Source organism: Kogia breviceps, chromosome 3 (genome assembly GCF_026419965.1).
Source record: "Kogia breviceps isolate mKogBre1 chromosome 3, mKogBre1 haplotype 1, whole genome shotgun sequence".
Taxonomy (NCBI): domain Eukaryota; kingdom Metazoa; phylum Chordata; class Mammalia; order Artiodactyla; family Physeteridae; genus Kogia; species Kogia breviceps.
Genome location: NC_081312.1, coordinates 172,206,063 through 172,224,277, shown reverse-complemented (window position 1 = coordinate 172,224,277; position 18,215 = coordinate 172,206,063). Strand labels below are relative to the sequence as shown.

General features: G+C 41.1%; 1 protein-coding gene and 1 pseudogene across 1 annotated transcript in view; one reads left to right on the top strand and one right to left on the bottom strand.

Annotated features, from left to right (window-relative positions):
* Window positions 1–18,215, top strand: part of CCDC7 (coiled-coil domain containing 7) — a 255,469-nt gene that overhangs the window by 168,236 nt on the left and 69,018 nt on the right. Inside the window, exons 21-22 of the mRNA XM_067030362.1 lie at window positions 3,777–3,887; window positions 11,987–12,097. Coding sequence (XP_066886463.1) covers window positions 3,777–3,887; window positions 11,987–12,097 — 222 coding nt within the window. The remainder of the gene's footprint in view (window positions 1–3,776; window positions 3,888–11,986; window positions 12,098–18,215) is intronic.
* LOC131753669 (vacuolar protein sorting-associated protein VTA1 homolog pseudogene) lies at window positions 4,954–5,878 on the bottom strand (annotated as a pseudogene).

Below are 18,215 nucleotides of genomic sequence, written 5' to 3'. Positions count from 1 at the left end.
CATGAGGATGGAGCCCTCATGAATGGGATTAGCCCATTTGCGAAAGGCTAAAATTTTAGAAAAATTTTCTGTTTTCTGTTTCATTTATTCCTGCTCTAAGCTTTATTATTTCCTTCCTTCTGATAACTTTGAGTTTAGTTTATTTTTCTCTTTCTAGTTCCTTGAGGTGTAAAGTTAGGGTTTTTATTTGAGGTCTTTTTTCTAGCTGCCCACAGACAATCCAGCTATGTTGATACCTTCAGTGTTCTGATTAAGGTGAGATAGAAGTGGGCCTCTCAGGCAGCACCCTGAAAGGCTTTGAGAGCCTTATACTCACTTCCCTCTCTCTTTCTCCCATGGGAAAAATTGTGGATGAGGGAATCTCTCTCTCTGTTGAGCTGTGCTGACTTGGTGGAGGGGTGTCATAGGTAAAGTAAAACTGTTCTTCTTACCCTTTTTAATGCAGCTATCTAGGATGTTATGTTCCACCAGCATGCTGGAACTTCTTGAGTGGACTCTGAAGCTCTCATAAATGTATTTCATCCATGAATTGTTAAATCAGTGTTTCTGTGGGCTACGGGACTGCAATCTCTTAGCCTGCCATTTTGCTGATGTCACTCCCTAAATTATTTTAAATTAAAGTGATCAGAAGATTTTTTTTTGGTTCATGAATCAGTATTTAAGCATATATTTTATAGCAGTTTTACACTTAGACTTAAAGTGTGAATACTCCAAGATAACTAGAGAATAAAAGCCAAACTATTCATAACTTTTGGTTGGTAGTTCTAGTCATAAGACTATTTCATGGCCATGGGTCATATACTAAATATTCACCAAGGCCTTATAACAGGACAATGGTAGTCGCTTAAAGGGTTAGTAGTACCTGTCATCTGACTCCGGGTAACTATGATACCAAAAGCCTAATGGGTGCCTCTGGCCTCTGGCAGTATCCATCTACCATAGGCTCTAATCAGCAAACTGAGAGGTTGCTGAGATCTGTAACCCAAACACAAACGTGTATCAGAGGGGCCAAGGGGATGGACAGAGTCAGAAACCTGTTGGAGGGCCTCTAGGACATCCTGTTGCCATGTCCTACTCAAAGGTAGAGACGAAAAATGGTATCCTAATAGACAAATGCCATCAAGATGACCACATGGTGAATGTCAAAGTATTAGTAGCTGAAAAGTTCCACCAATCTTTGGGCCTCCTTTGTGTTTGTGGGGGCTTAGAGGAACTAAAGCTTGGCAGTTGTCTCCTATGGAATGAGACATACTGCCTCTTCTCAGTTTACTCCCAGAGATTTCACTTGGGTACCAGGTCCTGGTACTTTTTCTGTATTAATGGCCCAGACTTAACTGTCACATGTAAGTCCACATGCTTTCTGTGTTTGTTGGGTAATCCTCTTGCCTAGGCCTAGTGGAGGTTATTGTTAATATAGGGGGAGGCTAGGGCTCCATGGGAGAGTGAGACTTTTTCCAGGTCATGGCCTTATGGAAGGACATTAAAGGTGCGTTGCAACCCATTACACGTATGGCAGACTGATCCTGATCATCCCTGTGGACAGGGATGCTGAAGAGACATTTGTAATGTCAGTTGCTTTGTACTTGCCTCAGCTTGGGCCACAGCCTCTATGGCTGTCATAATTTCAGGTAATACTAGTGCTAAAGCTGCATGACTGCATTGAGCCTCTAATAATCAATTGAATCTCCATACACCTGAGGCCTAATCCAGAGGCCAGCTGCGGCTACTGAATGGAGAAATAGTCTCATGGAGAATTTTTGCTTCATTAAGCTCAGTAATGAGGAAGCTATCTCTTTTCATCCTCTAGGGAGTTGCTTTGGTAGTCAAAGGGACTAGGTACTAGTAGACTCTTAGGTTCAGACTACCTAATAGACTACCAGAGCCACTGAAATGGCCTCAGTTGTAGTATTTATGATCATGGCTTGGGGATAAAGATGGGGTGTTAAGGATGCATACTTAGACTATGTAAATATACATATATAGTGTTTTCCCTCATCTTGGTATAAAAGGACCAAGGAATGAAACTCTTCCTCACCTCCCCATTGAACTGTGACCTTGGCAAACGTCCTTATGTTCCCAGTTAGGACATAGGGACCTTGGCCTAACTCATAGTCTTGTTTATTATTAAAGTTAAGAGGTTTGGATAAAAGTAGAGAGATGCACTCTGATTTCATGTCAAGATTCACTGGGAGGGTTGGAAGGAATATTATTTATATTAGTCATAGGAGTTGTCAGTATGTGAACTCTGTTGTGCCCCCAGTAGCCATTATCTAGTCACAAGTATCTGATGGAGAGTCTATCAGTCTCCTCCTTGAGACCCATTGTTGGGTAGCAAGACCCATAGATGTCTTTGGGAAAGACCTTAACCCAATGATCCAGGAGTAAGTACCCAATTACCATTTTTACATCACTCTGACTACTAGTGAAAAGTTAGTGTCTTGCCAGTAGCTGCTTTTTCTTTGCTTGGAAATTTTTCATTTCACACATGGATTGTGCCATGAACCAAGTGACATCACCTTATAAGGAGGTTTAATTGAGACAGGTGACCAGTGAGAGTGGCAAGAATGAACTTAAATCTGAGTCTGGTAAACAATCTCATCATTTACTTTTCTTACTTCTCATTGTCAAATCAAGGAACTATCAGGTGGCTTGCAGAGCCCCTTATAGGTGGCCGTAAGAGTAGACCAAAAAAGTTTTCCAGTGTCAGAGAACTCACCACGATTGGACCAAACCAGTCCAGGAACAAATAACAGCTAGTAAAGGAAGGAGAAGGTCTCAGGTGTACATGACATTTCTCCCACCTACCTCCTTCTTCATCCTCCTTGGGCAAAGTGGCCATGGAAGATGTTCTGAAAGAGGGAGTTCTGCAGTAACACACCAGAAAAGGTGCTTCTGTTCTTAAATAATTTTAACAAGATTACTTTCTTTGTGGTGGAATCAAACTATCCAAATCTCTTTGGTTTCTTTGGGTCACTGGGCAAAGGAATCCTGAGGGCTCTACCTACTTTCTTATTAAGTATGAGAAACATTCGTTGCATCAAGGATGTCATCACTGCCCGGGACATGTTTAGATTTAACAGTAGTCCTGTGTCCTATTCTGCATGCAACTTTAGGTGACCAACTACATTGTTTTCTGGTTTATCTTTCCTGTATTTCCTTTTCTAAAGGTAAGTATCTTATATTTTCTTTTCATTTCCCATTCTTTTCTTTCCTAAAAGATAGCATACTTGATACCTTCTCTTTTCATTTTTTCTACAATTAACCTATCTCCTAGCAGTCCCTCCAAGTTGGGTTATAAGTATCTTTTTATAGCTTTTTGTGTAACTCTTTGTACCACATCATACACCATAATTTGTATTACCCTAGTTTATAGTATGTACCTTGTTTTTCAACCAATCTCACGTGCTAGTACATTTAGGTGCTTTTGAGTATTTTGCAATTAAAAATATGGTGTAATGAATAACCTTTACATATATTTTTTCATCATTTGGTCTATGAGTATATATTAACCTAAGCTATAATAATCTAAAATGAGTAGGGACTAAGATAAAATATATTTGATGCCAACAAATATTTATGAAACAGTGAGTCTTACACACATTAAAATTTTCCTCACAATTTTTATGTCAGGTCTAGCATTATGGTAACTTACTTATATTTTATGTTTATAAAAATGAAAGAAAATACTGCTAAACATGTGTATAAATTTGATATATAGGGATTTTACAATAGAACTGTTTTTCAGTTTAATGCATTAAATGTACCTCTTTATGTAGCTCATGATCATGTGTCAGATGAAAATCTTATGTTTAAGCATCAAGACTCAAAGTCAGAAACAGAAATGCATGCAGAGAAACAAAAATCTTCTAGAGCTGAAAGTCTCATTAGTAAGTATAATAATTATAAATAACTTTAAATTATTTTAAATTGTACTCATCAGAAGATCCTTTTTCTTTGGTTCGTGAATATGTATTTGGGCATGTTTTTTTTTGAACTAGTTAAAAGAACCCTTGTATTTATTTTTTACACAGCACAAATGCAGGTGACACAGTAAGTCCATAATTCCTCACAAAACTTATTAACTTATCAACTGAGAATCTATGTTCTTAAAATCTGCATCATTCATAGCTATACACTCTATGGAATCCATTCCATAGTAGCAGAGGAGAACCTTAACTCAAAGCACCAAGTTTCCAGCCATTACTGTAAATGTCTTGTTTTCATTCTCTGATACATGCAGTCAAACTGCCTATGAAGCAAATACCAATTCACCTTAAGCACCAATGGATAAGGGAAAACAATTGGGAAACCAACATTATTCTTACATCTAAAACTGATTCTACCTGTTTACCTTGTTATATTTCTTTCCATGAACATTTTAACTTTTAATGTAGCTATAATTAATATGAATATGAATTGAAACTTAAACATAATCTCTTTCAGATTCATCTAGTAATTTAAGACGTTCATATCTGTTTCATAAATCCTGAGGAAAACAAAACGTGACCTCTAATCTAGAATATTCTTGCAATCTTTATTAAAAGTTAAATTTAGAATTTTATAGCAAAGTAATATGGTCTGTTTGTCCAAATTATGGATTTAAAAATTGCTTAATTTATTTAGATTAAGAGACAAAGATGATTCCCAGTATATTTTATAGAAGTGTGTTTTCATTTTTTGAACAAGCAGGATTCAGTGGACATTTTTAGGATCTTGCTCTTATCAGCCCTGTGTATACCCAGAGATTACTGGATCCACTAAATGGACAATGAAAATTGGTCGAGGCTGTTGATGAAAGCTTCAACAGGAATCTGATACACAGACACAGATTTTATTGTTACAGTCAGTGGAACTGAAATCTTCCTTAAAACTGTGCTTCTGATAGGCTGAAGATAGAGTAATGGACTGTTAGTTCTTTAAGCCAAAAATGCATGGATCTGTTCTACAAAGGCTTCATTCTCTGCCCGTGGTCAGTAACTTGATGGTCTTCTGTAGATTCTGCACTGCAGTGCTGGCATCTTCATACTGCAAAGCTCTGCCAGAGTTATTTGCGGTATTTCTGAGGTCTAGCAAAGTCCTCTGATGTTAGTTGGGTATCTCCCTGGGAAACTGTACTGAAAAGTGCAGGATAAATGGCCGGAATAGTCTGTGGAGTAGGCTGGATAGGGTTACTTGTTACATCTGTGCTGTGAGGAACTTCTTCGGGGGTATTAGCAGGAATGCGGGCACCGGGAGGAATTTGTATTCCAGTAAAGCTGCCTGATGTCATATTGCTTGGGTCATAAGTTGAAGATGACAGCTGAGGGGCTGAGTGGGCAGAGAGTTGTTCCAGCATTTTCATTTTCTTCAACATCATTATCTTCTTCAATCCCACCAGGCCCTGCTTGAGGAGTCTCTCCATTCTTTAAAAAATTATGAATGTATGTTGCTTTCCACCTTTCATACTTTCTGCGTTTCACGTTTTCATCAGTGAGTTCTCCAACCGCTATTTTGACATCTATTAAAAGACTTTCAGTGTAGAAGGACTTGATCATGTTTTTTTGTGAAATCGCCCAGCATGATCTTCATTATCTACATACAAAAATATTTTCAAAGCATAATTCTCCAAATGGGCAGAGCCAACTGTTTCTTGAGTAACAGCTTCATTATCACCCAACTGTTTCATAAGAGCTTCTAACTGATCCATTAGCTTTGGGGAAAATGTACGACATTCAGGAGTTTTACTATCAACCTTCATTCCTGTTTGCATTGCATACAAACGACAGTAATAAGCCACCACAGGGGGGCCCCGCTTGTCATGCTCCTGAGCCGTCCTCAAATGATGCTGTACGCACTTAAACTGTGGGGGCAGTGGGGGCAGCGGAGCAAGGGTGGACATCTCCACTCCAGGAATCCTATTTGGGCATGTTCTTATAGAAATTTTACACTGACGTAAAGTATGAATGCCCTAAGATAATTAGAGAACAAAAGCAAAACTGTCGATAACTTTTGGTCGGAATTTGTTGTCTTGAGACTGTTTCACAGTCGTGGGTCATGTGTTCAGTATCCCCTGAAGCCCAATAATGGACTAATAATTGTCTCTTAAAGGGTGGGTATCTTTCAGCGAGCTGTTCCTAGAGATGATGAATTAAAAACCCCAACAGATGCCTCTGACCTGTGGCAGTGTCCTTCTGCCTTAAGCTCCAGTTGGTGAATAGATAGTTGCTGAGATCTATAACTCAAATGGCAAAGTGAATCAGAGGGGCCAACAGGAAGGGTAGCCTAGGTGGCTTGTTGGAGGGCTTGCAGGTCATCCTCCTTGCTGCGGCCCCACTGAAAGGAAATGACCTTTCTCGTAACCCTTTAGATGGACGGCATTAAGAATGCAAGTAGGTGAAGAGTTCCATCAGTCCCTGGGCCTCTTTTTTTTTTTTCGGTACGTGGGCCTCTCACTGTTGTGGCCTCTCCTGTTTGCGGAGCACAGGCTCCAGATGCGCACGCTCAGCGGCCATAGCTCACGGGCCCAGCCGCTCCACGGCATGTGGGATCTTCCCGGACCGGGGCACGAACCCGTGTCCCCTGCATCGGCAGGCGGACTCTCAACCACTGCTCCACCAGGGAAGCCCTGGGCCTCCTTTTTAATTTCTGGAGCAGAGAGGATCAAAGCCAGTCTTTTCCCATGGAATGAGACAATGAGACTCCATACACAGATCAAGCCCAGGAATTTCACTTGCGTACTTGTACGTTTTCTGTAAAAGTGGCCCAGCAAGTTGCCACCTGTGTGTCAGCAGGGTGTCCAGCCCTTGTTAGGCTGTTGTCCAGCTCCCTTCTCTGGGCTCAATAGGATGACATTATCAGTAGAGTAGAGGGCTAGTCCCTCCTCTGGAAAATCTGAAGATTTTCCAGGCTTTGATAACGTTGATGACAGATAGGAAGTTCAGATAGACTTGTGGAAGGATATGAATGGTGAATTGTACCCATTCCACATAAAGATGAACTGACTGGAATCATTCCCATTCAGAGGGATACTGAAAAGGGCGTTTGTGATATCAATTGCTGAATAACAAGTTCCCACACTCTGGACAAGTTACTACGACAGTCACACTGTCAGATACCACTGATGCCAAGGCTGTCCTGTTGATTGAACAGCCAAAATCAATTGAGTATCTGTGAACTCAAGATCAGGTACACAAGTCAAGTGAATTATTGAATAGGGATATAGTCTCAAGGAGCCTTTGCTGCATTAAACTCAGTAAAGAGGGCAGTTTTTCCTTTTTCTTTCCCAGGCAGATTTTTGGGAGACAGAGGTACTAGGTGCTGGTAATCGGGTAGGTTCACAATCTTCTTATGCTCCTCTAACATGGCCTTAAATGCAGTAATTTCCACCAGGGCTTGGAAGAATGAGAGTAGAGTTACACATAGACAATATGATGGTACTCTCCTGGAGAGCCCCATGGTGTCCACTAGCACTTCTGGAGACACATTAGCCTGACTGGTGATGTGCCCTGTGGGACGCTTTGACTCTTGCAAATGATCCAGCAGTATGCCCTGAAAGAGTCTCGCGGGCACCTCTCAAAGTGCTCCTTCCAGAAAGGAATTTTACTTTATTGACTACTTTGTTACACTCTATGCCAGTCTGTCAGAGAAAGCTGCCTGTTTTGACTTGGTCAATTAAGATAGCAGGCCAAACTAAAAGTAACAATTAAGCTTTTATATACTTCCTATAATAGTATAAGCAAGAGTCTAAACAGGAAAGGGCCCCAGCTCCACCAGTGTTTCCTTTTCCCTATGGAACCAAACCAGGCAAGGGTCAGATGTATCCCTGTGGATGGGAGTAGGGGTTGGCAGAAGATTATCTCATATCTGAAGGAGCCCCAAACAAAAGGCTCTTGCCCTTTTATGACCTCAGGAACCTTGTGGATATTGATGTATGATGGCTAGGAGTGTAAAAGTCCTGAATACTATGTAGTAACTGAGGAAAGTATCTTTAGGTTCCCCCAGTAAAATGGTCTACACAGAGGCACCTGAAAAGTACAGTGTATCAGCTGACCCCTCCCCCTTTCACAAGGAGGCCTCTGATGGAGGCACCTGTATAGGAATCCAGAATGCATAAGAACATGGTATGGATGGGCCTTAGTCCTCCACTGCAACTACCTCCAGTGTCTAAAGTTCACTGGGTCTGCATCAAATTTGGTGTGGGGTGAGAAGTATTCCCCCATGAGAACTTTCAGGTAGAGGCCTTATAATTGTCTATAGTTGGACCTGCAAAATCAAGCAGGATTTTGGCCTGGAGTTGAACTCCTATATATACATATGTATGCATATATATGCACATATACATACAGATATTCATACACACACCTACACTGAGTGTCCTTTGTGTTTGTTGTGGTAGAGACAGAAATAAGCTTGGCTCTTTGGAGTGCTTGATAAAAGGTTGGCCTCCTTTGTATCTTGGGGGGGTGGAGAAGGAAAACTTAGTTTCCTTGGAGCTTGGAGTGACAGTGTACCCCTTTCCACTTTGCCCCCAGGGATTTCAGTTGGGTATTAGATCTTTGTACCTTGTTTACATTAATGACCCAGCTGTGCTGTCACGTGTGGGTCATCATAGAATCCAGTCCTTGTTGGGTAGTACTCTTATCTGGTTCCAGTGGAGGATGTCATCAATATAGTGGAAGTTTTAGTACTCGATCTTGGAGCAGGGCTTTTTCTAGGTCATGGGCTTGTGAAAGGACATTAAAGTTATGTTGTAACCCATTGCACATAAGGTAAACTGATCCTGGCCATTTGTGTGAACAGGAATGTTAAAAAGGGCACTTGTGATATCAATTGCTGCATACTTACTTGACTCACCTTGAGCAGTAAACTTCTGTGAAGGTCACAGGACCGTGTGATGCCAGTGTCTGGAGCTGTACTATGGCATTGAGCCAACAGTAATCAATTGAGTCTCTAGGCACCCAGGGCCTTACACACAGACCAAAAGGGTTTATGAGTGGAGAAATAACCTCATGGAGAACTTTTATTTCATTAAGTTCAGCAATAAGGGCAATGAGTTGTTTTTGGATGGTAAAGGTGCTAGGCACTGGTTTTCCACAGGCCCCTCTAAAATGTCCCTAAAATGCAGTAGTTCCCATCAGGGCTTAGGGGTGAGATGCACATAGAAAATACATCTGTACCAATACCAATTCAGTACATCGATACCAATTCAGTAATGGAAGCCATAACAATGGAGATTTTTAGTGGCGTGTAGGGACATGCCTATAGTTGGATTTGGATAAAGATCCCATTTGGTGATCTCAGACCAAAAACCAGTGAGCATTATCTGTTTTCTTCTCATCGTAGTGTCTATGGTTATAGAGATCTTAGTCATATGTGCATCAGTGTCCAAAAGGCCCAGATATGCAATTCTCACCTATCTCTCCTTTGAACCTTAGCACATATCCTCGTATTACAACTGGGGAGATAAGAATCTTAGCCTAACCTTAATTCTTGTTTATATAGAAAACTGAGACGTTGGGTAAAAGTAATGGTAGGGGGGTTGTATCTCGGGTTCATCTCAAGATTCACTGGGAAATGCAGAGGGAAGAGCACTTGTTGGTCATAGATGTCATCATCATTTGGACTCTAGAGTGTCTGTGTGTTGGGTCACCTATGGACCACTACCTGACCATGAATTCCTTGGTGGAGAGTCCATCAGTGTTCTCTGTGAGTTCCCGTTGTTGAGTAACTAGACCCAGAGATTTCCTTGGGAAACCACTTAAACAGGCCATCCACAAGTGGGTTCCTGATTACCATTTTTAGGTCACTTTCTTCACTGGCCAAATAATATCTATCTATTGCTGGTTCTTCCGTGCCCTGAAATTTGTCACTGAAGATCTGGATTGTCTTGTGAACCAATTGACATCACCTTATAAGGAAGTTTAATTGAACTAGGAAAACAGCAAAGGTGGCACAGATGACACTGGAAATCTGAGTCTGGTTACCAGTCTCATCATCTACTGTTCTTGCTGCTCATTGTTGAACCAAAGGACCATCATAGTGGCTTATCAGGCACCTTCCAGATGGTTATACGGGTGTTTAAAACACCTTTTTTCAGTGTCAGGAAACTCATCATAAGTGGGCCAAACCTGAGAAAGGAGCTGGGGAAGGAGAGGGAATCAAGTGTTCACATCATTGCCCTCCCCACTTCCTTGGGCAGAGTGGCCGCTGTCAAAGCACTGTGGAAGAGAGAGTCTGTTGTGACACATCTCTTCACCAAGTTTCACAAATTACCTCCTTTTTTTTACTGGGGTATAGTTGTTTTACAATGTTGTGTCAGTTTCTACTGTACAGCGAAGTGAAGTAGAGTTCCCTGTGCTATACAGCAGTTTCTCATTAGTTATCTATTTTATACATATTAGTGTACATATGTCAATCCCAATCTCCCAATTCAGCCCACCCCCACTTACCCCCCTTGGTGTCCATACATCTGTTCTCTGCATCTGTGACTCTATTTCTGCCTTGCAAACAGGTTCATCTGTACTGTTTTTCTAGATTCCACATATATGCCTTAATATACGATATTTGTTTTTCTCTTTCTGACTTAATTAACTCTGTATGACAGTCTCTAGGTCCATCCACGTCTCTACAAATGACCCAATTTAGTTCCCTTTTATGGCTGAGTAATATTCCATTGTATATATGTACCATGTCTTCTTTATCCATTCTTCTGTCTGTCGATAGACATTTCTCCAAAGAAGACATACAGATGGCCAAGAGGCACATGAAAAGATGCTCAACATCACTAATTATTAGAGAAATTCAAATCAAAACTACAGTGAGGTATCACCTCACACCGGTTAGAATGGGCATCATCAGAAAATCTACAAACAATAAATGCTGGAGAAGGTGTGGAGAAAAGGGAACCCTCTTGCACTGTTGGTGGAAATGTAAATTGATACAGCCACTATGGAGAACAGTATGGAGGTTCTTCAAAAAACTAAAAATAGAACTACCGTATGACCCAGCAATCCCACTACTGGGCATATACCCTGAGACAAATGGTAATTCAAAAAGACACATGCATGCCAATGTTCATTGCAACACTATGTACAGTAGTCAGGTCATGGAAGCAACAAATAACCTCCTTAATGATAGAGGAGAAGTACCCCAGTCTAACTGGTCTCCTCAAGTCACTGACAAAGCAATCTTGAGAGCTTTACATTCTTTTTCATTAAAAATGAGTCTCAAAAAAATCACTGCATTATAGGCTGTCTTATCAATGCCAGGGACAGACTTAGCACTAACAGTAGTCATCGAGTATAATTCAGTGAACATGGTCTGTAGTGTCTTTGGTAACAAACTATTTTGTTTTCTGGTTTATCTTTCTTATGTTTCATTTTGTAAAGGTAACTATCTCTCTATTTTTTTTTGTTTTCTTTTTGTTCTTTCCTAAAAGATAATATACTAGATATTCTATCAGTTTTTTATTTCATTTAACATTATAAACTAGACATTCTTCCATGTTAGTTTATGGGATCGTTTTCATTCCTTTTACAGTTGTATGTACAGTTGTTTGGACCATACTGTACAGCATAGTTGATATTACCATAGTTTATAGTATATATATATACCTTGGTTTATGGACCCAGTCTCCTACATTTCCACATGTAAATGGTTTTAAGTATTTTACAATTACAGATATGCTGTAATGAATAATCTTGTGCATATACCTTTTCATGGTTTGGTTTATGACTATGTTTTAACCTAAAGTGTTAAGAAAACTGGAGACCAAACTGGAACATATTTGAAACCTATGAATATTAATGAAATGATGAGACAGTTTCAGTACACATCCATTAAAACTCTTCTCACCATTTTCATATCAATCCAGCATTATAGTAATTTACATATAACTTTTGAAAATGTGAGAAAACGCTGACGCACATTTGTCAGTAACTTGAAAGTATAGGATCAAACAGTGTATCTATTTTTCCTTTTATTGGACTAAATGCCTCTCTTTATGTAGCTCATCGTAAAGTACCAGATGAAAATCCTGTGCTTGAGCATGGAGACTCAATGTCAGAAACTCAACTGGAAGTAAAGAAACAAAGACCTTCTAAAGGAGAAAGTCTCAATAGTACGTATAATAATTATAGATAACTTTATTTTAAATTAAACTTATCAGAAGATTATTTTTCTTTGGTTCATGAACATGTATTTTATAGAAATCTTATACCTTGACTTAGAGTGTGAACACCCCAAGACAACTAGAGAAAAAAATTATTCATACCCTTTGGTTGGTATTTCTGATCCCTTGGTCATAGGTCAGCCACTCAGTATCTACCAAAACCCTATAACAGGTCAGTAAATGTCTCTTAAAGGGTGTTTACCTTTCAGCTGACTCCTAGAGATATGAGTTTGAAAGCCCAAAGGGGTGCCTCTGACCTATGTCAGGGGTCTTCTACTATAACCTCCAACTGGTAAACAGAAATGTTGCTGAGTTCTGTAACTCAAAGAACAAATGGTGGGGGGTGGGGAGGGCAGCCTGGTGGCCTGTCTGAGGATCTCCACGTCATCCTCTTGGTCGTGACCCCACTGAAAGGAAGCAGCCTTTCTAGTTACCCCATAGATAGGTGCTATCACGGACCATACATGGGGAATGTGACAGTGTAAGTTGCTTAATTGTCCCACCAATTGCTAGGCCTTCTTTTCATTTGTGGAAGTACAGAGGACCAGCGCTTGGCACACTTCTCTGGAATGAGATATCATGACCCTTACAGATCATGCTCAGGAATTTTATTAGGGTGCCAGATGACTACCTTTTCTATAATAATGACCCCACTGAGTTGCCATATGTGGGTCTGTGAGGCATCCAGTCTTTGTTTAATAGTACCCATGTTGGGCCCTAAGACAATGTCATCAATAGAGTAGAAGTCTGTTGCACCCTCTGAGATTGGGATGTTTCCATATCATCACTTTTGTGTTGATGACATATTTGGAGAATTTTGGTAGCCTTGTGGAGGAAGTATGGTTGTGGTGTATGGCAGACCAACCCGCAAAAAGGTATACTGATCATGATCATCCACAATAAAGGGAGGCTGAAAATGGCATTCGTTATATCAACTGCTGCATACTAAGTTCCCTCAACTTCAGACAATAGCCTGTATCACAGTCACAATGTCACATACCATAGGTGTAAGGGCTACACTATGACACTGAGCTGTGTATATCAAATGAGTCTCTGTGCATCTAAAGCTGTGGGCACAAGTTGACTGAGTTATTGAATAGTTAAATAGTCTCATGGAGAACTTTCACTCCATGAAGCAGTCATTTTTCTTCCCCAGGTAGGTATTTGGGGAGAAAAAAGCACTAGGTACTGGTAATTGGATAGGTTCACAGTCTAACACATGCCAACTAAAATGGCCCTAACTGCAGCAATTCCTGTCAGGAGTTAATACAAAGCAGGGGTTCACATTGACAGTGCATCTATAGTAATGATAACGTATATTAGTGGGACCATAACAATGGAAATTTATAGTGATCTAAAGGGAAACACCCATTGTTGGATCTGGATAAGGATCCCATTGGTAATGGCCTCAGACCCAATGGCCCGGGACCCTTACCCAGATCCCTCACCCTTACCCAGTGAACATTATGTGTTTCTCCATCATGCTGGTGTCAGGAGTTGAGATCACAGTCACATAGCCCCAGTATCCAAAAGACCCAAGAAATGCAGTTCTTTCCTACCTCCCCATTAAACTCTGACCTTAGCATAGGTCCTCATGTTCCTACTGAGGACAAAGGGACTTGGTTTAACTCATAGTTTTGTTCATTTTTGAAAGCAGAGAGTTCTTGATAAAGGTTGGTGGGCTCTCAGTCTCACATCAAGATTCAATGGAAAGAGCTGAGCAATAGCACTTGCGTTAGTCATAGAGGTCGTCCCCGCGTGGATTCCAGTTCAGCTTCCTTTCAGGCATCCCTTGGCCCACTACCAGGCCATGAGTTCCTTGGTAGTGAGCCCATCAGCCTACCTCTTTGACACCTCGTATTGGATATTCACCCATAGATCTCTTATAGAGATGTAGGTCTAAATTGTCCAGGAGTAGGTTACTGATGACCTTTTTCACATTGCCTTTACTGTTGGTCAGTCACTGCTACCTTGGCATTAGGTGCTATTCCATGTCCAACAGTTTGGCAGTTAATATCCAGATTGTCTAGTGCCAAATGACCTGACCTTTTGAGGAGGCTTACTTGAGCTTGATACCTATCTAGCAAGGGTGGCATGAATGAATCAAGAAATCTGAGTCTGGTTAAGAATCTCACTCTCTTCACTCCATCAGTGTAGACCCTGGGACCACCAGCATAGCACAGAGGGACACTGTCACTTCTGCAGTGGTGATTCTGCAGTGGTGATCTCAGGTCCTTTCTCTCTCTCTTCTCCTTCTGGGACCCCTAAATGTGAATGTTGGTGCATTTAATGTTGTCCCAGAGGTCTCCTAGATTGTCTTTATTTCTTTTCACTCTTTTTTCTTTATTCTGTTCCATGGTAGTGTTTTCTACCATTCTGTCTTCCAGGTCACTTATCCATTCTTCTACCTCATTCATTCTTCTATTGATTCCTTCTACTGTATTTTTCATTTCAGTTATTGTATTGTTGTTCAGTTCTTCTAGGTCTTTGTTAAACATTTCTTACATCTTCTCGATCATTACCTCCATTCTTTTTCCAAGATCTTGGATCATCTTTACTATCATTATTCTGAATTCTTTTTCCAGTAGGTTGGCTATCTTTATACTTCACTTAGTTGTTCTTCTGGGGTTTCATCTTGTTCCTTCATCTGGGACATATTCCTCTCCTGTCTCATTTTGTGTGACTTTCTGTGATTCTGGTTTCCATTCCACAGGCTGAAGGATTGTAGTTCTTGCTGCTGCTGTCTGCCCTCTGGTGGATGAGACTGTCTAAGAAGCTTGTGCAGGCTACCTGTTGGGAGGAGCTGGTTCCTACCCAGTGGTGGGTGGAGCTCGGTCTTGTTCCTCTGGTGGGCAGGGCCATGCTCATTGATACTTTAAGCCTCTTGTCTGCTTCTGGGTGGGGCTGTGTTCCCACCCTGTTGGTTGTTTGGCCTGAGATGACCCAGCACTGGAGCTTACAGGCTGTTTGGTGGGGCTAATGGTGGCCTCTGCGGGAGGCTCACGCCAGTGAGTACTTCCCAGAACTGCTGCTGCCAGTGTCTTTGTCCCCACAGTGAGCCATAGCTGCCCCCTGCCTCCACAGGAGATCACACAATACTAGGCAGGTAGGTCTGGCCCAGTCTTTTATGGAATCACTGTTTTTTTCCCCTGGGTCCTGGTGCACATGAGAGTTTGTATGTGCCCTCCAAGAGTGGAGTTTCTATTTCCCCCAGTCCTTTGGAGGTCCTGTGGTCAAACCCCGCTGGCCTTCAAAGCCAGATGCTCTGGGGACTCCTCCTCCCGTTGCCGTAACCCCAGGCTGGGAAGGCTCAAAACTTTTACTCCTGTGAGATAACTTCTATCTTATAATTGTTTTCCAGTTTGTGGGTCACCCACACAGTGGGTATGGGATTTGATTTTTTTTGTGATTGTGCCCCTCCTACCATCTCGTTGTGGCTTCTTCTTTGTCTTTGGATATAGGGTATCTTTTTTTGGTAGGTTCCAGCTTTTTTTCATTGATGGTTGTTCAGCAGTTAGTTGTGAATTTGGTGTTTTTGTAAGAAGGGGGTGAAATCATGTCCTCCTACTCCACCATCTTGAGCTAATCCCAAGTCCTTTTCTATAGAGTTTTAAATTAAATACATCAGAAGAACTTTATTTGGTTCATGAATGTGTCTTTGAACATATATTTTATAGAAGTTTTAAACTTTGACATAAAATATGAATACCCTAACAAAGCTATAGAACAAAAGCAAATGTATTCTATGTTTTGGTTGGAATTTCTTGTCCTAAGATTATTACATGACCAAAGTCATGCTCTCAAGGCCAATAACAGACCAATAATTGTCTCATAAAGGATATGCACCAACTGTCTCATAAAGGATATGCAATTTTTAGCTAGCTCTGGCAGATTGTGGACCCAAAGTCCATTGAATGCCTCTGATGTATGGTAGTGGCCTTCTGCCATAGATTCCAGTAGGCAAAGAAAGATGTTACTGAGAGTCCTAACTGAAACAGCAAATGAAAATCAGAGGGGTCCACAAAAAGGGCATCTGGTGTAGTCAGTTGAATGGCTTCTAGGGGATCCTGTCCATCAAGTCCCCAGCCAAATATAGTCCTCTTTATGGTAACCTGATTGTTGGGTGCTGTGTGATCCCTGTGAGTGTGGCAGTATCTGTATAGTCCCACCAATTGCTCAGATGGTTTTTATTTGGGGGGACAGAGAGGGCTGAAAGCATGACAGTCATCTTCCCTGGATTATGCCCCTTACAGATCATGCCCAGGAATTTTACTTCATTTTTAGGTCCTTGTACCTTGTTGTTAATAACGGCCTAGCCTCATGATACTTGTAGGTGAACAGGACATCCAGTTCTTTGGGGGTTGTGCCCTTGTCTGAGCCCACTCGGATGATTTCATCAATAGAGTGGAAGGTTAGTGCTCCCTCAAGGAGCAGGACTTTTTCCAAGTCTTTACCTATGCATTATTACAAGTAGAGAATTTAGGGAGTCTCAAGGAAGGACATCAGTGGTGTAATACAACCCATACTGTGTACAACAAACTAATCCTGATCATGCACATGGAGAGGGATGCTGAGAAGGGCATTTGTGATGTCAACCACAAGACACCAAGATTCTTTATCTTGGATGATAACCTCTATAACTGTCACAATGTCAGGTACCACTGGTGCCATAGGTAGCTCTAACGCTTTGTGTAACCCTAATCAATTTAGAGTCTGGGCACCAAAGATCTTGCACACAGGCCAGGTGGAGTTACTGAATGGAGAAATAGTTTACAGATATTTGTTGGCCTTTGAAAGCTCAACAGTGAAGGCAGTTGCCCCTTTTTATTACCAAGGCCTGTGACTTTGTTTTTGGTAGACAGAGGTGCTAGTTGCCAGTAGTTTGGTAGATCATAATCTTTAACATACCCCACTAAAATATCCTAACTTTAAATCTTGTCATGGTGGGGGGTGGTTAGTGCTGCTTGATATAAAAAGTACATTTCTACCAATAACATATTCGGTGGTAGAAACCACAATTATGGAGGTTTGTAGTAGTCCAAAGCGTATTCACTCATAGTTGAGTTTGGAAAAGAGTCCTAGTGGTGGGTGGGCTAAAACTACAGAGAATTATCTGTTTCCTCCTCATCCTTTTACAAGGGACTGTCAAAATCACAGAAATTTGTTCACCAGTATCCAAAAGGCCCCCAAAATGCAATATTTCCCCTCCACAGTTTGAACTCTGACCTTAGCATATGTCCTCAGTTCCCCACTGGAGACATAGAGACCTTCTCTAACCTCTAGTCACATTTATTTATGAAAGCTTAGAGGTCTGAGTAAAAGTGGGAAGGATCTGTATTGATGGATACCACCAGGCACCATTCTTACTAAGTTTAATAAGATTACCTCCTTCATCAAGGAATCAAACTACCCAAGGCTCTAAGGTCTCTTCAGGTCACTGGATAAAGTGATTCCAAACGGCTCTACATTATTTTTAATTAAAGGGACAAGTTTTAATAACTGCTGTGTTCTGGGCTCTCTTTTGGCACCAGGAATATGCTTGGAGATAACAGTAGTCATTGGATACAGTTCAACTCACAGAGTCTCTGATTGTTGGATCCATCATCAGAGAACAATAATCAGCATCTAGGGAATTGCTTCCCTAGCTTTCATAGAGTCCTTCTGTTGGTTCTCTAATTTGACTTACTATGGGAATTCGGCCAGGGAGTTGGGAGCTCAAGGGAAGGACCATTCCCCTGAGAACGTAAAATCTTATGTAAACAATCCATTAGAACTCTCCAAGAGTGCTTTGTGGCATCCACTATCACTGTCTGAGAATCACTGGCATAGCTGATAATGAGCCCTGTTGGACTCATGCAAATAATCCACTAGTACTATGTCAGAGCACCCCAAAGACTTTTTTCATATCTTCCAAAATTGCCCAGTAAAAATTTCAGTATTTTGCTTTTCTAGAAGAGCATTGTGCTTCATTGACCGCCTGCTCAGTGTGTTAGTTTGTCAAAAAGTGAGCTGCCAGTTTTTAGTTGGTCAATTAAGACTAACTGAAAGTAACAATTAAATATTTATT